Below are 23,210 nucleotides of genomic sequence, written 5' to 3'. Positions count from 1 at the left end.
TCACTAAAATAATACTCCATTAAAAGGCAAAAATAAATCCTAACATTTAATGAAATGCTAACAAGAATTATTAAATCTATGGCTATAATCTACTTTGGAATTTAACAGTCTCTTTCACCAATAATGAATTTGAGATATTGCTTTCAACCTTGATACAGTCAATAGGTTACCATATGGTCCCCCCTCTACTGAAGTTTTATAAGTAATTTATCACATTAAATACCACGTTTGTGTGGGATGGAGGAAAATCTGCGTCTAAAATAAAAGATAACTGAGAAGTAAGATTCCGCTGCATTTTTTTCCGAGTACCTTTACAAATTATTATTTGTGACCTGGTCCTGCAAGCTGCTGAGAGTTTCCTGAGAGGTAATCAATGTACTGAAGTACTACTGACTTAAATGGAAAACGCTCAACGTTTCATATGAAGCATGCCCAGCATCTCAAATGGCTGGGCTTTAAGTGGCTTCTGAAAGGGATCTTGGAAATAAAACAAATACTGCTTTATTTTATTGTAATTTGTGAATTCCTCATTTTGACTTAGTAGTGAAGTTATTTTAACTGTGCTAATGCACTGGACTCCTGCTTCATACACCTATCAGATACTACCTACTAACCTGATGCATTCAGCTGTCAATCTCAGCCACCAGCACTGGAACTAAACAGGATTAAATGTTTCAGATTTCGAAAGGGGCTTCAATGGGTTTGAAAAGCAACACAATATAAGCTCAAATACTTTACCAAGGCATGTTCCACTGCTCAGCCAGAACCTCACTCCTAAGTTATTTAATGTCAGGGCAGCCAGATGCAGCAATGCTTTTGCTTTTTTCCTAAACTCCACTGCATCAAGGGAGGCATCATCAGGATACAGCTAAAGGGTTAAGGAACATTAAACTACTTTCAGACATAAATGCACCTTAATTTTGAAAATGTTCTTAGTTTAAAAAAAAAGGCAATTTTTTTCAAGACTTTGATTAGTCTCTGGACACCGCCCACATCGCCATCTTGTGGCTGTTTGGCAATACAAATGGTGAAATGAGAAAAGTAAAATTTAAATGCCTATACAAGAAACTAGCGGTTCTCAAATCAGGAGTTCGTGGCCCCCTGGGGGGTCCGTGAGCTCTTTCAAGGGGGCCATACGAATAAAGCCCTGATTCCTGGGGCGCCACATGGGGCTGAAGATTGAATGAAGCCCCGAGCCCTGGTGCTCCCTATGAGGCAGAAGCAGAGTTAGGAATAGGGAGGACATTTCCCCCCCCACACACACACACACCCCAAACTCAGCACTAGATTACGGCAGTCCCAGGGACAGCTCTGCACCTCCCCCCCCGATCTCCTCTCTCTGCCCCTTGGCCATGTTGCAGGTGGAAGCTGGAGCTGGGCAGTGCGGGGCAGCTGCTGCTCTAGCAAGCGCCATGGAGTACACAGCAGCAATGTTCCTTCCTCTCCTGCTGGTGCCCCAAATTGAAGCTGCTCCTCAGCCATTTGCTCCAGCCCCAAGGTGGAGACCCCCAGCTCTGTGGCTGGCTGACCCCTTGTGGAACAGGGACTGCAGGGAAGTCCTCCCAGCACACAGCCCCCACTTCCCCTCTCCCTGCATCCTGAGCTATCTCCTGCCTGCACACAGACTCAGCTATCCCCATCCCTGCATCTGAGCTACTTCCTGCCTGCATACAGCCCCTAGCCGCCCCCTCCCTATACCCACAGCCACCCTGTGTGCACACAGCCCTTAGCTACCCCGTCCCTGGACGCTAAGCTGTTTTCAAACTTTTTTAGCTAAGCCCCCCAACTCTGAGTTACAATTTTGGGTTGCACCTGCCCCCCAACCCAGACAGGCTGGGTGGCCTACTGAGGTGAGTCAAGGGGTGGAGGTGGCACTCCCTCCCTGGACCCCACCACGCAGAGGTGGTTTGAGCACTGCTGGCCCTTGCCCCCCAAACAGAAGTCAAAATACACCTGTACCCAAGGCCCCTCCCCAAAGCCCCTCCACCCCCAAGGGAGTTTTTTATAGCATGTCGAGGGGAGGGCCTCAGACAGAAAAAGGTTGAGAACCCCTGTAATAAACTATCCTCTGTTATCTTTTCCAAACTGATAAAATGTAAAAGTCAGTATTAACATACTACTGGAATGATCCACACCAAAACCAAAAAGATGAATGTATATATTAAAGAAACAAAATATGTAAATGCTGTGATTAAACCTCTGCAATGCTTACAACTTTTCAACAATAATGAATATTGAGCCTGATCCTGCTCTCACTAAAGTCAATTACAAAACTCTTATGCATACCAACTGGGGACAGAATTGGGCTCACTGTGGTTATTTTTAGCACATTTTTTACAACTTGTTTGGTGCCACCAAGTGTTAAAATGTGTAGTGAAGTTACAAGTTTACACTAATTTCAGTTGAGGCACAGTCATTTAAGAGTAGCAGTGCATTTTCAAGTTATCAGAGCACAAAAAAGCATCTAACAATAAAAGGTCTCCATCCCATACTGGGATAACTCTCCTACCAACTTTCCAAAACAAAATTTTTTTTTCTTTGCTCTGAACAAGCTTTAAAAAGATTCAGCCCAATCAATCACTTCAAAAGTCACAAGCCCCTGAAAAAGGGGATTTTGAATGAATATACTTTCAAATTTAAGCATAATACTACAAATGTGCTGTAATGCATGGTCAATCCTACTGTGACCAAAATTAAAAAATTACCAGAAAATTGGGACTCTCATTTACACTACAGGTTTCAGAGTAGCAGCCGTGTTAGTCTGTATTCGCAAAAAGAAAAGGAGTACTTGTGGCACCTTAGAGACTAACAAATTTATTAGAGCATAAGCTTTCGTGAGCTAAGTGAGCTGTAGCTCACGAAAGCTTATGCTCTAATAAATTTGTTAGTCTCTAAGGTGTCACAAGTACTCCTTTTCTATTTACACTACAGCTACTTTATACAACTCTGACAGAGTAGAGGGGTCTTAAAGTGTGTGCAAATTTATATATCATCATTTATTTCCATAGGATTTCAAATGCAGAGACAAATGCCCAGAATAGAACCAAACAGATGAAACAACTTTAGTTATTCAGAGAAAAAAGTTCTAGTTATACGCTCAATTTAAAAAAAAAAATTAGTTTCTTTGTGAGAACAAAGGCCACCATGCCGCACTTATGCAAGAGTTTAATTTTAAGCCTATGAGTAGACACATTCAAGTCAAACGCATACCTAAGTTTTTGCAGGATGGAGGTGTATGAGTGGACATCTACTTTACGTTTCCTGATTAGCACTCACCTGAAAGAAAGCCCGAGCTTCTCTGTACCTACATTCAAGAAACCTAGAGTGTGACATCTCCTCTAGAAATTGGGACAGATTTTTTGGAATCTGAACTTTTAAGTCATCAATGGAAAGTTGTAGTACTTCTAGCCTGCAGTGAAAGAAAGACATTATATTATCCTGGCCAAGAATGCATCATTCGTGACTAATCAAACGCCACCTCCTATCTCTGGCCCAGGTTATAAAGATCTAAAACATGTTGAGCACTTGAGCAGTTGCTACCTATATCCAAATGTATTACATCTGATTACACAAAGCCAGAACCTCTTGGGTGCAACAAAATCTACAAGCTACTCTCCTAAGCAAAGATTTTCAAAATAGGGGCTAATATTAGACTCCTAAATCCATATTTAGACAACTGAATAAATCACCTTATTTTTCAAATGTGCCAAATACCCAGCAGCTCACAGTGAGTTCACTGGGAGCTGCTGTTTGTTCAGAGCATTTGAAAAAACAGGCCATTTATTCAGTTGCCTAAATATGGATTTAGGAGTCTAATATTAGCCCCTATTTTGAAAGTCTTGGCTCATATTAATAATTTAACAATAGTTTAGGCCTTCATGACAACTGAAATGTTGAATGACATTTGATAGTTAATGTCCTGGATTTTAAATGTTTATGCATATAATAAATACAAGAGTCCAAGGTATAGAAGGGACATTTAGTAACTCAGTAATTCTTAGCAAAAATAAATCAATGCGTTTTCCTTTTTTTTTTTTTTTTTTAAACTACAAGTGTTTGTTCTGTTCTGGTTGTTGTGATAATTTCAAGTAAACTGCAGGAATATTATTCCCACAGTCAGGCTGTATGCATCTTGCTTCACCAAGACTGCAGCAAGTGTTTAGATTTACCATTTTTCATATGCTACTGAAACACTGCATAAGTGAAAGCAGCCTAGTTATGGCTTAGAAGGCTGGGCTTACAATACAAAAGTACACATTGCTCAGGGAAGGCAAAAATAGAAGGAAAGAGAAAGAGAAATTGAGACGCAAAGAGTCAAATTACAAGAGTTCCAGTCAACCATTAATGAGCTCTTTATCAGTTTCCCAAAGGCCTGTCCCACTGATGTTACTCTCTGTGGATTCCCACCCTCCTTTTTTTAACCTTCCCTTATTATAACCTTATTCTAATTATTTCTGACACTACTATTTTACCATGTTTACTAAAGTGAATGAAAGAATCAGGCCCCTATAATGAAAAAAATAAATAAAGTCACAGTACAGCAAATGTGAAGTCAATTCTCTCTCAGAACCCACCCTCAAACTCCAGATCTGATCATCCCAGAAATCTGGGGAAGTTCAGAGCCAGGCTACCTGTTTTTGACCAATTTTAGTAGAGGCACTTTCATGCCAAGTTCCTATTTCAGTCACTTACAGTAACTTTAAAAATCGAAGAGAAGCACAGTTTAAACACAAGACTGGGGACAAATAATTCATCCCAGTTCTGACACAGACTTTGCACATCTACCAAGGCATTTCACTTACCCTGGCTGCTTCAGCTTCCCAATCTGTACAGTGAGAATACAAGTACTTCCTACCGATGGGGTGTTGTGAGGATTAACATTTGTGAAGTGCATTGAATATGAAAGCACTATAGGCTTGATCCCAGTTCCATTTAAGTAAATAGCAAAACTCCCATTGTTTTCAATGGTGCAGAAGCAAATATTACTACTCCTATTCTGGCTGAAACTGCTTGTGCTCATTCAAAATTTTATTTTTGGTGGGAGGCTTTTGGTAAAATTCCAGTTGGTCATTTCTGAGGTAACCAGGCCTGCAAAACCACTTGTTTTCAATAGTCCATATATAAGCAACTAAATAAGTAGACCTAAATCTACTGCACCAGCAAAACCCCACACTTGTGCATAAATATGGATTCCCTTATTTGCATGCACCAATATGGGGGAGGGGTTTGACGCAATGGGTTCAAATGCATTTCTGACCCACCTATGCTGGCATAAAAGAGGTCTCTCTTCAATATCCTTCCACATTAGTCACTAGGTCAGAAGTGGGCAAACTATGGCCTGTAAGCCACGTCCAGCCCGTGGGACTCTCCTGCCCGGCCCCTAAGCCCCTGCTGTCCCCCCAACCCCACAGCCTCAGCTCACTGCGCCGCTGGTGCATCGCTCTAGGCGGTGGGGCTGCAAGCTCTTGCCGGGCAGCGCAGCTGCAGAGCCATGGCCTGACCCGATGCTCTGTGCTTTGTGGTGGCATGCCTGACTCCAGCTGGGCAGAGCGGCTGCCTGTGCTGGTGCTCTGGGCAGCGTGGCTGTAGCACCACCAGCCACCGGTGCTTCAGGCAGCGCGGTAAGGGGGCAAGGGGGTTGGATAGAGGGCAGGGGAATTTGGAGTGGTGGTCAGGGGGCTGGGGTGTGGATATGGGTCAGGATGGTCAGATGGCGGGGAACAGGGGGATTGAATGGTGGCAGGGGTCCCGGGAGCAGTCAGGAAGGAGAGTGGGGGTTGGATGGGGCAGTGGGGGGCAGTCAGGAGCAGGGGTTCCAGGGGCGGTGAGGGGACAGGGAGAAGGGGTGGTTGGATGAGGCAGGGGTCCCCCGGGGGGGGGGGGGCAGTCAGAGTCAGGAATGAGAAGAGGGGTTGGAGGGGCAGGGGTTCGGGGGCAGTCAGGAGACGGGGGGTGAATGGGGCAGGAGTCTCGGGGAGGGTTAGGGGGCAAGAAGCGGGGGGGGCTCAGATAGGGCGGGGCCAGGCCACGCCTGGCTGTTTAGAGAGGCCCAGCCTCCCCTAACTGGCCCTCCATAGAATTCGGAAACCCAATGTGGCCCTCAGGCCAAAAAGTTTGCCCGCCCCTGCACTAGGTATTGTTACATAATCCTTTGTTGCAAATGTAGTCTCTCCTTTTCTCAATGCTGAGAGCGTCACATATGAAGTTTTCTGACCAAGTTTTGGCTCTGTAGCATAATACAAAACGTATGGAAAGAGGTTACACTTCTTTAATATCAGATATTGCTAATATGACAATCCCTATCTTGTCTGACATATATTTACTTCAAAATATTTCAGACATAAGCTGACAAGCAGAGTCATTCAATTATCTGCTGGCAAGATGTGCTACTATACCTCTTTACAAATCAAAATATCCTACCACAAATCAATGCTGGGTTGGCCCATTACTGGATCTCTCACGCCCAGGTTAAGCCACTTAAGCTCTCTGTGTCTCAATTTCTCCATCTGTAAATTGGGGAAAATACTTGTTTTACTATTAATATCACTGGATCTGTCACCTTAAACTTTTGATTCACCTGCATTTTAGTGAACACGAGATAAATTTCACAACTTGCCCTTTAGAACCATGAATGACTGATTTTAAGACAAAGTGGTAGTATTTAACGTGCTATAATAGACTTAAATTCTCCTTGTCTTCCTCCATTTATAACTTACTTGTTGTAAGCTCCAGGGTAGTGACCAAAGTGTAGCTTTCGGAAAGGCACAAACTTTCTGTCTATGTTTTGTTTCAGCCGCAATGGGCCATGCCAGACATAGTTACCACTCCTCTCATAAAAGACCACCAGGTGGATAGCATGAGCTGCCAGTTTGAAGATATAGTGGAAGGGAATTTCAATCCCGGAGAGGTCATCCATCCCTTCCAAACGGGGGTCTTTGTTCTGTATCTTTAGCCACTGGAACCCCATTTTTTCAGCAGCTCTCAACAAGCTCACCTAAACATCAGAGAAACACTTTCTGTGAAAAGGGCAAAAACAAGACTTCAACACCAAGGGCCAATTCTTCATGAACTTACGTGACTACTGATTTACAACATACAACTTAGATCAGAAACAGGCCCTATCTATTCCAGAATTTCTCCTAAACCCTAAAAGGATGGTAACTGTCTATGCACATTTTCATTTTCTACTTGTTTTCCCTTCACCTACCTTAATCACAGCAATACCAAAATAAACAGATTAAAAAAAAGAAAAAGCTTAAATGTCCCTATTTCTCCCAGTTTTGTAGTGCACAATGAAACCATATGATGAATTCCCTCTTTTGGTGAAAGCCCTGTAATCATACAATACAAACTGGGATATTACACCTCTTCCACTACTTAGGGCTTGAACGTTTAAGACCAGGTCTACACTACACACATCGATATAACTACGTCACTCAGAGGTGTGACAAATCCACACCCCCGAGTGAAGCAGTTATACCGACCTAACCCCCGATGTAGACAGCGCTACATTGACAGGAAAGCTTCTCCTGTTGACACACCTACCACCTTTTGCGGAGATGGATTAACTATGTTAAAAGGAGCAGCTCTCCCATCAGCAGAGTAGCTTCTTCACTAAAACATTCTACGTGTAGACAAGCCCTTAGTTTGCAGCAAGCAGGGTGTGAATCTACCCTGCACTAGCCTGCAGCACACCCTCAGCGTGGATCCTGCTGACTTGCATTAGCAGTTCGTTAAATGCACTTTGATTAGTCCCATTTCAAAAAGGACGAGATCAAATCACATTAACGAACTGTTAATGCGTGCCAGCAGAGTGCACATTGACAGCACACTGCACGTGCAGGGTAGAGTCATAGCACAACTTGCTGCGAACTAAATGTTCATGTAGACAAGCCCTTACTTAAATCCAACTCCCACAAAATGTTTGAAGAAAACTGCTACTGTGTAAATATATATACGCACAGATTTTTCACAGGAATAATTATAAATGTTTACACTGAAGCTGCCAACCTCTGTGCTACTTTACAGATTCTAGTATGAAACACTGTACCCTTCCTGATGCCTTATGCAAGTACTCAGCTCCTGGATATTCTTCTCTTCTTGTTTGAATCCTACTTCTTTAGCCACTAAAACACACAAACAAACCACACACGTAGAGATTTCACATCTTTCCATCCACTATCAAACACCTCAAAATGTTCAATGTTTCATACTCTTCATATTCTAGTCTACATAGGTTGTTATACGATGGTCATCACTGTAGTATCCAAGTGACTTTCTGAAGTTCATTAACCAACGTGACTAACATCTGTCATGTGTTTGTTCTGATACGTCTTATGACTCCAGATAGTCTTCTCTTTGTGAAGAGACTAGATAATTTCACTGCTAGATTAAATCATGATCATAACTTCATCCTTCAGCTTTCTCCATTCACTCTCTGACCCTTTTGACTCCCATCTATCTTTGCCTGTCTCAACCATATCAGCCCCAGCGAGATCGTAACTTCCTCTAAAACCGAATGCTTCAAAGACTGAAGTCCTACAGAGTAAAAAGTCCTCTTTTTCCCATTGTCTCTATTACTTTCCTTAACTCGGACCTCGACTTTGCATCCAACGCTGAAACCTTGAGAAAGTCCTTGACTTTGAATTTGTTTCCTCCCACAGCACCTTGTCTTTAGCTTTGGATCACTCTCAGGTTCAATGTAGGGATGAATTCTAGCTCTTCTGACATCCTTATTTATCCCTTGATTATATATCATGACTTGACTGTTGCAAATCCTCCTTTTATGATCTGCATAATTGTCAGCCTAAATTTCACGAGTAACATGAAGCTTTAACATATTCTTCAAGGGAGGGGAATAAGATGATGACTAAAGAGAAGAAGATCACTCAAGACAAACAGCTCTTTTCAACAGAAAATCCAAAACTGTAGGCTCCCCTTTTACAGATGGCATCAAAGAGGGAAATCTAGAATAGTGTGCTGACTCATGGCCCCCTGCTCAGTTTCAGTAAGCTAAAATTAGCATTGGCAAAGAGAAAGAAAGTGCAGCTGGCCTTTCTTACTCAGGCCCAAAATGCCACCACTTTTCACTGTGTTTGAGTAAGAGTTTTACATCTGCCTGTCTCACATATTTTTCTCCTTTCTTAAATAAAATTATTTAGATTTTTATTGAAGTCATCTTCATACATCTTGTGCAAGTTAATCAAATAATACACATTTCCAGAATACAGTAATTTTGTACATCTAGCTTTTCTTTTTATCAAAAAGCCCCAGCTTTTTCTGTCAGAAAGAGTTTAATTAAAATCTTGTAATATAAAAAGTAAATGACAAGGTAACAAACATGCATCAGTATATGGTTGCTGTACATTATGAAACAATCATATCAATGCACATTAACAGCTCTGCTACCTCTGCAATGGATACTACTCAGAATTTACTATGGCTATATGTATAGTAAGTTTCTATTTCTTTTTCTTCTCCCTTTCTTACAGATCTCTCCCTCCCTCCCTCCCGAAAGTTGGTCCCCTCTCACCTCAGTCTATGTATGTTGTGGACTGTGACCCAACTATCTTTGGGCTAACTGATGAATTCTCAATTCACTGAAACAGCCATTGAAACATTTTATCTGAGCTTCCTTCAAGAGTGTTGGCAGAAGCTACTCTCTCCTAGGGACCTCCCTGCCATGTGCCTTGCATCTTGAACAGACTGTTGCATGACTTCCCTCTACCTCAAGAGGTTTCAAAAAAATGTAGGTACACCACCACCTTTAGACCAGTTCCACATCGTGTACTTTAAACCTGGAAGTCTAAGTATGTTCTGTTCAACCATTAATCCTATAACGGCTGGGTGCATTACAGCAGACAAAAATGAAAAGGGAGAAAATCTTACTTCATGTTTCCATGTTTTATCCAGTAGTGCAAATGTGGTGAAATCCTGTGGAACACAGAAATACTTGCATTCTGGGCTCATGCCATCAGAAGAGCTGCTGAGCTGTTCAAAGTCTTTATGAATTAATCCCAGAACCAAAGGATCAATGAGATACACTGGTACATTGTGATTGGACACTAAACCAAGGAATTTCTTAATCACGTGCTGTTTGGAAGAGCAAAAAATAAGAATCAGATCACCCTATAAGTGTGTAAAAGTTAACCTTTTAAAATTATGAATCCATTAGGAATTGATCTTTCCCAATAAGACTTCTGCAATGGGAACAGAAAGTGGAATAAGCACCAAACCTGATAGCTCCAAAGGTGTTTACAGAGTGAAGTGTGTACAGTAATGCCTCACTTAAAATTGTCCCAGTTAATGTTGTTTCGTTGCTTATCAATTAGGGTACATACTCGTTTAAAGTTGTGCAATGCTCCCTTATAACGTGGTTTGGCAGCCGCCTGCTTTGTCCACTGCTTGCAGGAAGAACAGCCTGTTGGAGCTAGCTGGTGGGGGCTTGGAATCAGGGTGGACCAGCAGCCCCCCATCAGCTCCCCACTCCCCTAAGTTCCCTGTGCAGCAGGTTATCAATTGCTGGCAGTTCAGCTGTCCCTCCCCCCACTGCCATGTGCTGCTCCCGCCCTCTGCCTTGGAGGTGCTCTCCAGAGCCTCCTGCTTGCTTGCGGGGGCGGGGGGAGGGGAAGGAGGAAGAGAGGGAGGCTAATTTCAGGATGTGCCCCTCCCCCCTGCTCCTGCACCCCCCTTACGCCATCTCCATAGAGCAGAGGGGGACACATGATAGGGCTCAGGACGGAGGGAGCTTCCTGGCAGCAGCTGCTGTGGGTCTCAGCTTGCTGATTAACTTAACAACTTAGTGTACTTAAGAGTGGTGTCAGTGAACTTAAAGGGGAAACGCGCATTTCTCTCTCTCTCTCACACACAGGGTGTGTCTCTCTGTCTGCCATGCTGTCTCCCCTCCTTCCATTCGTGCAGCCTTGTAGAGTGTGAGGCTACATTAACAACAATTAGTTAACCCTTGAGGGCTCGGCCAGTTGCTAGTTCATCATTTAGCAGTAAGGCATTCCTGGGAAATATCCCACCCTCTGACTCCACCACCTCAACCAAGCTTCACAATCATCATCGCTGTGTACAGTATTAAATTGTTTGTTTAAAACTTATACTGTGTGTGTGTGTGTGTGTGTGTGTGTGTGTAGTCTTGTCTGGCAAAAAAAAAAAAGATTTCCCTGGAACCTAATACCCCCACCCCATTTACATTAATTCTTACGGGGAAATTGGATTCGCTTAAAGTTCCATTTTTCAGGAACACAAATACACATTAAGTGAGGAGTTACTATACATAAAAGAACAGGGTTGTCCCGTGACGCACATTTAAAATCCTTCACTGACTGGCTATACTTTATGTGCAATAGCATGTGTATGATGTATCCTTATGTGGACATATAGGAGCTCTCATGTCCATATATTTTTAAGAATTCTAAGCTCACGTTTCAGTGTTTATGGCCAGTGCAGTTCTTGCTGTACAGCAGAGCCCTCTACTGGAAAAAGTAGGGCTAGACTAGCTTTTGAGACAATGATCGTTAGACAACAGCAGCAAAATTAAGAGTAAATTGTGGGTTTAGTGAAATGTACCGGCTTTTTTCACTTATGAAATAAGTTAACAAAAATATATTATTTTCCTGAAAGCACAAATTGTGATATTCATACGAATTAGAATTAAAATTCTTTAAAAGACTACTTTTAAAAAAATTCCAGTCAACAGATTTATATAATCATGTGAGCTAGTCATCTTACAAAATGGTCACTCAAATTTGGGAGGAAGAGGAGTTTATTATTACACTTAGTAGATACTATATGCCATAATAATAATTAGCATGTATTCACCACTTTAGGTCTTCAAAGCACTATACATGTATTAACTAATTAATTCTCATCAACATGACAGAAACAGATACATATTCTTATCCTATTTTACAAATGGTGAAACTGACAAGAAGAGTGAAGGAAACTATCTTTGATCATAAAACATGCTCATGGTAGCACTATTTCACAGTGTCTTTTGCTGTGGAACTGGCAAAATCTAATCAGGAATTTTTGCATATTTATTTTTGAGGGGCAAGGGAGAAGTATTAGCAGGTGGATTTCAAGAGTATCCTCAGCAATCTGGGACATTTGGTCACTCAGTTAAGGGGAACTGCACAATTCATGCCTTCAATGGTTTCTGATATGTAAAAAACATGCATTGTTCTGACAAGCATATATGTAATGCACTCTTTGTTTGGTCTAGACCACTCTGATGTTTTTAAGTATTAAAAAAGCACTGTAAGGACTAGATGCTTCAGCAAAATTATCCAGTCTCCGGGAGGGTGATTAGCTTGACTCATACACAAGTATTCTTTCAATTAGATACATTCACTTCTCCATGGAAGAAGAAAAATCAACAAACATTTACAGCAATTTATTGTTCTGTGACAACAATTAAAAGTTAATCTAATTTAACACTGCAGGATGGATTAAATCAATTACAAGCAAATGCCTTAATGTGCAGTTCTACTCTGAAAAGTGAATGTAAAAATGGCATTGCAGGGTTGCATGTTCATCGTACCTCAGTGATTCCAGATCAAATGTGTTCCGTCAAGAGACTTTGCCCCACCCTCCAACTACCACCCTGCAATCTGAACCTGGCATTTGAATGTCAAGCTATGGTTTAATTTGGGTCATGCATTGTGTCCAATAATATACGTCTGTGGGCCATGTTCTGCCACCTCTAGAACATGACTGGCTTTAACAGGGATGCACAAGTGTAAGCGACAACAGAATACAGCTCAGCAAATTGAATTTATGCACCAGTTCTTTAGGAGTTTCACAAGGAGGGATGAAATCCATTTCCCCCGTGAGCTCTGCAGAGCCAACACAACTACTAGGAAGGTAAAGTAGTAAAAGTATTACTTTTGTCATTAAAGTGAGCAGATTTGCCTCTGAATATCAGGGAATAAATCTGTGGGAAAAGGAAGGTGTCATTTTTACAGCCACTGTTTACAGAGGAAATGCTCTTCAAGTTTAGACTTAAACAGGGTGATCAGACAGCAAGTGTGAAAAGTTGGGACAGGGTGGGGTGTAATAGGAGCTTATATAAGAAAAAAAAACCAAAATCGGCACTGTCCCTATAAAATTGGGACATCTTGTCACCCTAGACTTAAACAAGAGGTAGCGGGGGATAGTCCTGAAGTCAAGAAGTTTCAGGTATTCAGAGAAGTTGAATAATTTAGGGCTTTATCCTGCAGGATGAAAGCTGAGAAACAACTGCAATGAGCCATCAGCAGGATAAGTATTCTGCTTTGTTACTAACAATCCAATAAAGTAAAGTAAAAGCTACAAGGGTGCTATTCCTGCAGGCTGTTGAGCCAGAAAGAACATCACGTCCAGTACATCTCACGAAGCACTCAATAGCTGGCTATGAGAAATGCCACTTCTTAGAATCATCACATATTCTGTGTAAGAAGGCAGTCCTCGCAGCCGCCCCTGCTTTGACTTTCCCCAAATACAGCTCTTGAACATAACAGAGTAGCCATTACACCTGGCTGGCAGTACCTAAACATCTTTAAAATGACTACTATGCACATTGCTTGCAAATGCAGGACCGTATTTAAACCAAAAGGCACAGCCAGGGCACAGTCCTAAGGTTGCCAGGTGTCTGGTTTTTGACCAGAACGCCCGGTTGAAAAGGGACCCTGGCGGCTCTGGTCAGCACCGCTGACTAGGCCGTTAAAAGTCCGGTTGGCAGTGCAGCAGGGCTAAGGCAGGCTAGTATCTACCTGTCCTGGCACCGCACTGCACCCTGGAAGTGGCCAGCAGGTCTGGCACCTGTGGGGGTGGGCACAGGGTTCCGCGTGCTGCCCCCACCCTGAGCACCAGCTCCACATTCCCATTGGCCGGGGGAGGGGGAGGAGAAAGCGTGCGGTGCCTGCTTGTGAGAGCAGCGCACAGAGCATCCTGGCCCCCCCACCCAGGAACTGGACCTGCTGGCCACTTCCAGGGCGCAGCGTGGAGCCAGGACAGGCAGGGAGTCTCCCTTGGCCCCGCTGTGCCATTGACCGGGAGCCGCCCGAGGTAAACCTGTGCCCCAACCCTCTGGCCCAGCCCTGAGCCACCCCCGAAAAGCAGAAGCCCTCATTTCTGGTCCCACCCCAGAGTCGGCACCCCCAGCCCAAATCCCGTACCCTCTCCCATACCCCAACCCCCTGCCTCAACCCGCAGCCCCCTCCCACATTCAAAATCCCTCAGCTCCACCCCCTGCCTGGAGCGCCCTCCTGAACCCCAAACTCCTCATCCCCACTCCAGAGCCCACACCCCCAGCTGGAGCCCTCACTCCCCGCCCACACCCCAACTCCGTGCCCCAGCCTGGAGCCCCCTCTCACACCCCCGGGTGGGGGTTTTGGGGATGGGGCAGGCCAAGAGGTGGAGCAACAGGGAAGGGGCGGGGGAAGGGTATTCAGTTTTGTGTGATTACAAAAGTTGACAAGCCTACACAGTCTCCCCCTTACATCCACTTTTCTCCATAACCATCAGTGTGGTGTTCATTGCAGGCACAGAGGTTTGTTCACAACACACTTTTCTAAGAAGGTTCTGCTTAGAAGCATAAGCATAAGCATTACAACGTTGGCTCTCTGAGCTTCTTTCAGCAGTACTCAACAGCCTGCAGGATTAAGCCCTAAAAAAAGCAGCCAACCAAAATATATCTTGATATTGAAGTAGTAATAAGACCCGGAAAGGTAACTTTGCCTCCTGTTTGTGAAGAGCTTTATAAGTCAGCATAAACAACTAACGAAGCTAGAGCGACAGCAAGCAAAACAAGGTCAAACAACTGGAAGAGTGTGCAGTATTATGTAATGTAACTATCTGCCAGTAAAAATTTTAGCTGGTGATTTTGTGCCAGCTGCAGCCTATTAAACAAGCTGGAATTCCAATAAGCAAAGCATTTCAATATTCAGTTTGGAAGGACACAAAGGGATGGATCAGAACTTCTGCATCAGAAAAGGAAAGACAAAGCCAGGTCCTGCAGAAATGTTTCTTAAAAGGTGGAAAAGTGTCTTAAGGACTACACAGACAAAAGAATCTTCAAGGTCCCCAAACCCACAACCCTAGCTCAATACCTCTGTTTCAAAAATAGGGAATTTCAACCAATGTCTTCAAATGCTTTGTAATTTTGCTCATCTGACAAAGGCACCATCTGGTACATATAAGTATTACACTGTATGGTGATCTGACAGAAGGCATCTTTTACTTTACCCAGATTTTTGAAAGGTGAACATGGATACAAACATTTCTGGTATAAAATTTAGCCAGCAATTGCAAGGATTCTGGACAAAAATCTAAATACAAATAATTGCATAATTCCACACTTGCTATCAACTCTTTTTAAATATTCGATTTGGATTCTGCATGAAGGCTACTGAAAGTCCTGCTGTACTGTAGCATATACACAGGATTATGAACTGTAGTTAAAATAAACTATTTCCTAAAAGGTAGATAATTTGGCATGACAGCTTGCATGCTCTAATGATCCCCAGAGTCTGTGTCAGTGGGGGCTTTTTGATCCTGGTAGGTTCAACCATGCCAGATTGTTTTGTCTGGCCCCTCCCCCACAGACCAGACACCCTGGTCCTCCAGATTGGGGGTTAGGCACAGGGTTAGCAACCCTGGCCTGTAAAAAACAAAATATGTTACAGAAATAGCGACACAGAAATCAACCATTACTGTGTGTGATGGCCTTCAGGAGTCAATGACCCGTATGACTGCCAGTGGTGAAAGCTGAAAGGAAGCCACTGGAACGAAGACTGAAGTGTTCAACACCAAGACAAAAACCAAACTTGGTTTTTGGAACGTACGGACAATGTACAAAGCAGGAAAGCTAGCTCAGGTCACAGCAGACAGATTCACAGATACTAAGGTCAGAAGGGACCATTCTGATCATCTAGTCCGACCTCCTGCACAGCGCAGGCCACAGAATCTCACCCACCCACTCCTATGAAAAACCTCACCCATGTCTGAGCTATTGAAGTCCTTAAATCATGGTTCAAAGACTTCAAGGAGCAGAGAAGCCTCCCTCAAGTCAACCATGCCCCATGCTACAGAGGAAGGCGAAAAACCTCCAGGGCCTCTCCAATCTGCCCTGGAGGAAAATTCCTTCCCGACCCCAAATATGGCAATCAGCTACACCCTGAGCATACGGGCAAGATTCACCAGCCAGATACCCAGGAAAGAATTTTCCATAGTAACTCAGATCCCATCCATCTAATATCCCATCTCAGGGGATTTGGCCTATTTACCCTGAATATTTAAAGATCAATTACTTACCAAAATCCCATTATCCCATCATATCATCTCCTCCATAAATTTATCGAGTAGAATCTTAAAACCAGATAGATCTTTTGCCCCCATTGCTTCCCTTGGAAGGTTATTCCAAAACTTCACTCCTCTGATGGTTAAAAACCTTCGTCTGATTTCAAGTCTAAACTTCCTGGTGGCCAGTTTATACCCATTTGTTTTTGTGTCCACATTGGTGCTGAGCTTAAATAATGAGATGCTACAGCTTACACATCCTGGGTGTCAGCAAGAGCAGATGGACGGAATCAAGAAGATTAACAACAGCCTCGGGAGAAACTTTGCTCTTTCCTAGACGGGATGATGGACAACACCATGAGGGTGTTGCCATCCTTTTGAAGAAGGGAGTGGAGCATTCCCTGCTTAAATGGAAATCCATCAGCAGCACACTTGAGAGCCAGACTGAAAGGGAAACATAATATCATCACCCTGATTCACTGCTATGCTCCGACAAATGATAGTGAGGAAGAAGTAAAGGACAAATTCTACCTTACACTACAGGCGGAGTTAGAGTACCACACCACGACCTAACTATTGTTATGGGAGACCTGAATGCCAAGGTCGGTAAGGACAACACAAACAACAACAGAGCAATGGGAAGACATGGGTGTGGCACCATGAATTAAAACAGAGAAAGTCTTGTTGGTTTCTGTAATATGAATGACCTAGTCGTCGGCAGAACCCTATTTGAACATCGTAAAATTCACAAGCTGATGTGATGTTCTCCAAATGGCAGAGATAAGAACCAGATTGACCATATCATGATCAATGGCAAATGGTGACGCTCACTGACAGATGTGAAAGTGAGAAGGGGTGCAGATGTTGGCAGTGACCACTACCTGTGACAGCCTCATCAAGCTAAAACTGAGAAGTGTGGGTCCACCACATAAGGGACAAAGTTGTTATGATATTGACAAGCTAAAGTCCCTTGAAATACAGAAAGCCTTCGTTCTGCAGTTAAAGAACAGGTTTCAAGCACTTGCAGACCTTGATGAAGAGGAGCGGAATGCAGATGAGGAGAAAAACAAGAAGTGGGACAAAGTAAGCAATTTATAAACAGAGCAGTGAAGCCTGTCTAGACTACAGGCAGAAGAGAGGGAAGGAGTGGATTACACACAGCACATGGAACGCCATAGAAACCAAACGAGCCATGAAGAAAAAAGTTTCAGACACAAAATCCCACAAGTTAAAGGACAAATACCATGAGCAGCACAGCAAGGCACACCGGGAGGTCAAACGCCTTGTGGGAGCGGACAAATGGTATTATATTGATAATCTGGCAATGCAAGCAGAGGATGCAGCCGCTTGTGGTGAACAAAATGACGCAGCTTATCAGTGGTAAATGGCAGACACCAACAAACACTCATCAGGGACAAACAAGTCGAACTACGAACAATTGAAAAAGAACAAGAAATGTGCTGGACAGAGCATTTCAAAGAATTGCTGAACAGGGAGCCACCTAAAGAGGAAGCAAACATCTAGAAGGCAGAAGATGATCTTGATATCAACGCAAACACCCCACTAACAAAGAGATCATTCAAGCCATCAAATCCTTAAAAAATGGGAAAGCTCCTGTCAAGGATAAGTTGAATGCAGAATTGTTCAAGGTAAATCCTAAATTATCAGCATCTATCCTGGCCCTTCTATTTACATCAGTCTGGGAAAGGGAAAAAGTGCCAAATGAGTGGACCAATAAGAGTTATAGTGAAGATACCAAAAAGGAACTCTTAGTGACTGTAATAATTGGCACGGGATCACACTTTTATCTGTGCCAAGTAAAGTATTGTGTGAGATCATAGTCCAGCGTATATTAGAGGCAGTTGATAGTGTTCTCAGAAAAAAGCAAGCTGGTTTTCAGAAAGGGCGTGGATGCACAGACCAGATCTTCACTGTATGAAACATAACAGAACAGTGCTTAGAATGGCAACAGCAACTCTACGTAAATTTCAAAGACTTTGAGAAGGTTTTTGATAGCATTCACAGGACCAGCCTATGGCGCATTCTGTGGGCATATCGAATTCCTTTCCATATAATCAACGTCATCAAAAGCTTCTATTTCAATTTTACATGCAGTGTTGATCACAGTGAGCTCAGTTTTGAAGTCAAAACAGGAGTACGTCAGGGGTGTGTCGTGTCTGCAATCCTCTTCAACATTGCCATCGACTGGGTAATGTGGCGTACAACAGAAGACATGCCAAGAAGCATTAAATGGACACTCTTCTCATCCCTTCAAGACCGGGACTTCGCAGATGATGTCGTTTTCCTATCACATATCCAACACCAAATACAAGAAAAAACAACTTGACTCAACGCATTCAGCTAGCAAATTGGACTGAAAATCAGCCACAATAAGACAGATATCTGTCTTAAAGATATGACCTTTAATATTGCTTCACCATCACCAGTACAGATAGAGGATTATGTTCTCACCAATGTAGAAACATTCACATACTTGGGCAGCACCATCAGCCAGGATAATGGAACAAGCCAGGACACCCGGAATAAAATCATTAAAGCCAGGAACACCTACAGGAACTTAAATACAGTCTGGAAATCATCAAAATACAACATCAAAACCAAACTCAAGATTTATCAGAGCTGCGTACTTTCAACACTACTTTATAGTGCAGAACGCTGGGGAATGAGAAAGTACGACATGTCCAAACTGTCTTCAATCCACACAACTTGCCTCAGGAAAATGCTCCGTATCTTTTGGCCAAAAACAATCTCAAACCAAGATCTATTGACACAGTGCAGCCAAGAGGATCTGAGCACCATCGTTGCCAGGAGGTGTTGGAGATGGATCGGTCATGTGTTTCAGATGGAAACTGATTCCATCACCAGAGTAGCAATAAGATGGACACCTGAAGGCAAGTGAAAATATGGCCGCTGGAAAACAACATGGCGAAGAGCTGTGAAAGGCGAGCTGAAAAACCTGGGGCACAGCTGGGGAACCATTGAAAGACTTGCCAGGAACCAGACAGGAGTGGAGGAGCTTCGTCACTGCCCTAAATGCTAGAGGTGTAATAGGAACATGATGATGATCCATCATTTTAACAATGCCACCACTCAGATCTGCATTTTTTCTGCTCTTAAATAGCAAGTGCCCAATCTGAATCTTTTATTTTAAGGTTCAAAAAGTCCTCTGGAGAAGTGGAGAGCAAGGCCTCCCAATGACCTATTTAATCTGACTAATCTTTATGGTAGAGAGAGTGGAATTCAGTGGTAAGGAACTTTCAGTTCTTCAGCTTTGTTCTCCCCATTAGGTACCACCACAATCAATAAAAGAGTTATGTCTCTGAGCACACTGTAAAAATAATTGTTGGCTGGCTCACGTAAGTGAGTACGTGGCCTGAGTCCAATTCTGATGAGAGAGAAGTTTACATCATGAAATTGTCATAATTGGTTCAAACTGTGACCTGTGCTGGTTGTCTCATCAAAAGGGGCCAAGGATTGAACAGACATGGAAAATGACTTCCCTCTGAGCCCTGATGCACCATTTATATTAAGTGTCAAACAGAGTTGAATGAACAATTTAAACCGTTCCAACCGAATAGGTTTTGAAACCAGTATATTATAGATGGGGCCAAAGGAGCTTTGGGGAAGCTTGCATTGCACTCCCATTAGCATACCCAAGTGTATTCAATTGATAAACATACTACTTCAGTGTTCAAATCCATCAATCTGATACCTTTCACAAACACTAAATTCACTTTAAAAAAAAAGCAAATTAAAGATTTCCAGTTTCTGTGTCTTGGCCCAATTCTAATCAGGTTAAATTACATGCTGCTTATCTAACTTGTTCCTGCTGTTTTAATAGGATAACTTATTCTTCACTTCCTGTATCTAAACTATTTTGTTATACTGATGCCTCCACTACAAGCCTAAATTCCACTCTAGAAATAGGTGCATGATCCTGAGACAGCTGAGCACTCAGAAATCCCCTTTACTTTAATGGTCATGTTCAGGGCGGTAAGATCAAGGCTGTTTCCATTTAAAACAAAATTCCTAATGACTAAACTGGACGCAGAAGAGGACCCATAATTTGCAATTCTATAAGAGTTTATTAATACTTACAGGGATGCTGTATAAATAAATAACATTGTACATACCCATTGTATGCCGTCTTGTCCCGACTGGCTTCCTTTAACTTTTGAAAAAACAGCTCCATTCTAGCAAGAACAAGGACAACAGATATTTTGAAACCTAAGATGTCCCAAATGGTGGTTTTGTTTAGATTTATAAAAGGAAATTTTACATATCTTTTTCACTAAGACTTTACATTTCAAGGATTGCAGTTTTAAGTCACTTATATATGTTACATGAAGTAAAAATCATGGCCAGGAATAGTCACTTAATATATTTAGAAGGACCATGCAAGGACTGCTGGATCTAGCCTTACGTTTCCAAGTCAATAGGACAATTAGTAAAAGAAAAAAGGACAGGGTGGGTAAGAATAAACAAAACAGTTTTTTAAAATGTAAATTAAATATAGGTTTATTTTAAAAAATAAACCTATTTAAAATTACATTTTGAACAACAACCTGTGCTTAGGCCTAAACTTATTATAATCTATTAAAATCATTTAAATTAAATACAAAAAATAATATTAAGCAGTACATGTTTGCTGCCAAAGTATTAAAGAAAGTCAAATTACTGAACTCGTGGAAGTCACTAGCTAAGGATCTGAAATCAGATTATGCTGAAGTGCTAAACCAGCTTTCGACAGCAGTAGCCTCTTCTGCAGTTGCAGCGAGAATATTTCCTTCATTTCAGTTTGTTCAGCTAGTTCAGTGCATTCAAAATAAAAAAATAATTGGGAGTTAGAAAAGGAAAACAAGCTTTCTTGCTTTTCAATCTATGATTAAAAACAACATGAGATGAAGATATTTTATTACTGCTAAATGAAGACATGGTAACCAGAAACAATAAGTTCAGTTCAGTAACTACAGATAATACTTCGTTTAATAAATCAGTTAGTTTTAAAGGCAAGATATGTTTTGATGATTATTTTCTTATGCATCCAGGCTATTTAAGGTAATTTTATTTAATTTAAAATGCTGGTTTTCTGCATTTTAAATGAAATTTGAATTTCCATCCAACTAGGGCTGCATGCAAAGTGCAAGTAAAAAATTAACCTAGCGAACAAGAAAGGCATCATTCACCATTTTCTAACATAAAAAAATATAAAAACTAAATAACTTCTTTTAAGGAAAGCAATATACTAAAATGTACAAATGCAAAACGCGATTAAAATTGATTTTTTAAATCAATCCATCCTGAAAAAGGAAGATGAAATAATGCCAGTAGCCCCAGAACACTGGGGAAAAGTCATACATTAGGTTCAGTGGTGCAGCCTGTCAAAGATATGATCCTCAATGGATAAGTCTGAGAAGGAAAATATTTGTATCATAAGAAAATATTTGTGTTAAAGCCTCAGATTCCTAGCTACTTAGAGGACAATGATTTCTAATTCACAGCCTTGCTGTGGACAGTATATGAGGAAGCCAGACTGTAATGTCATATAACACTAAGAAGATTTCAGACTGAATAAGGGTTCCCCCCACCAAAAGAGCTAAGCAGGAAATTAGATACCAACAGACTTTTCTTCTAAAGAAGGAGTAAGTGAAGACATACTGTTGCCTTCAGTTCTGGTACTGTGTATACTGAAATCTAGAGATAAACCATGTAATCCTCATGAGGCAAGATTTCACTTCTAGCAGCATCTTAGCTAATTATTGCCTTTATTTTCCCATTATGGAAAGATTACATCTAGCCACATGTGCCTCTTGGTTCTCAATCAGAATCATAACTACAGGAATTTACATTTGGTATCTAGAAAGCTTTACAATAGAACTCCAGAGACAGGTTAAAGGTGACTGATTCTGCAGAAACAGTAGCTTCTTTTAATTTTAACACATCTGTTGAAGATTCTGCAAACAACAAATTGCATTTTACTTTTTTGCTTCCCTAAACAGACTTACAGAAACTCAAGGCTGTCTCAGGTTTCAACACAGAATCATACATCAGCCTGGGTTAAGTCAAGGCGCATGCATTTGGAAAGTTTAAAAAACACTTTTGCTGTACCAGACCGAGTTCAAAGGTACAGAAAAACCTGGAATCGCGGAAATTCAATCCAGTGTCTGATTTCATTGGTAAAGTCTTTGTCTAGCTGGCAGAGTGGCTCAGGATTGAGAGTAACATTCTAACCTCATTTTTTCTACGATACCTACTCACTGTGTCCTGTTGGATAATGTATTTAGCTTTTGCAAGTCAATCTTATGGTAATAGTTGTCAATCCCACAGGGATTTTTGAGTAATAATTAGTTAATATTTGTAACACACGTCAGCATAATAAGTACTATTTTAATCCTCCCCCCATTCAAGTCTTTAAAGTGATATTTTTTACCTTTGGAGATAAGTAGTACTTATAATAGTACAACTGGAACAGGAGAAACACTGAACTTGTCAAGGTAAGGAGAGCCAAAACCACGTTCTTATTAATTTTCTGCATTAGTCTTCAAGGCTCACTTGATTATCACTTGAAAGCAGGTCAGTCTTTTTCATCTTTTCAGACTGCGTATTACTTCTTTGCTTTTCTGTGAGAAAAGGAAGGTCACTTAGTTTAAGCAAAAAAAAAAACCTATACAAAATCTACTTTTTAATAACAAGGTATAACAGTTCTGAAAAGCTAACTGAAACTATAGTAAATTGTGTGAACATAAAGTACTTACGGAAGAAAAAAACAGTAATGCAAATTATGAGTAAATCCACATGGAATGGGTGCTAATCAGTGAAACTGCTGGGTTTCTAGTCTTATCTTTGAAAAAACATTTTAAACGAATAAAACCCCTTCAAACTACAGCCAATCTAGATGCAAT

General features: G+C 41.8%; 1 protein-coding gene across 7 annotated transcripts in view; it reads right to left on the bottom strand.

Moving 5' to 3' along the window:
- Positions 1-23,210, bottom strand: part of FKTN (fukutin) — a 45,830-nt gene that overhangs the window by 11,106 nt on the left and 11,514 nt on the right. For 4 of the 7 annotated variants that reach the window (XM_043515347.1, XM_038401977.2, XM_038401978.2 and 1 more), the window contains exons 2-7: positions 22,739-22,928; positions 20,442-20,501; positions 9,889-10,092; positions 6,717-6,994; positions 3,277-3,409; positions 739-868 (exon numbers count right to left, since the gene is read on the bottom strand). In XM_043515347.1, coding sequence (XP_043371282.1) covers positions 739-868; positions 3,277-3,409; positions 6,717-6,994; positions 9,889-10,092; positions 20,442-20,501; positions 22,739-22,843 — 910 coding nt within the window. In that variant the 5' untranslated portion in view covers positions 22,844-22,928. Of the gene's footprint in view, positions 1-738; positions 869-3,276; positions 3,410-6,716; positions 7,017-9,888; positions 10,093-20,441; positions 20,502-22,738; positions 22,929-23,210 lie in introns of those variants that run through there. The other 3 variants (XM_038401980.2, XM_043515346.1, XM_043515348.1) reach the window with 3 other exon arrangements.

Source organism: Dermochelys coriacea, chromosome 5 (assembly GCF_009764565.3).
Source record: "Dermochelys coriacea isolate rDerCor1 chromosome 5, rDerCor1.pri.v4, whole genome shotgun sequence".
Taxonomy (NCBI): domain Eukaryota; kingdom Metazoa; phylum Chordata; order Testudines; family Dermochelyidae; genus Dermochelys; species Dermochelys coriacea.
The sequence above is the reverse complement of the archived record's forward strand: the minus strand, read 5'-3'. Positions and strand labels throughout refer to the sequence as shown.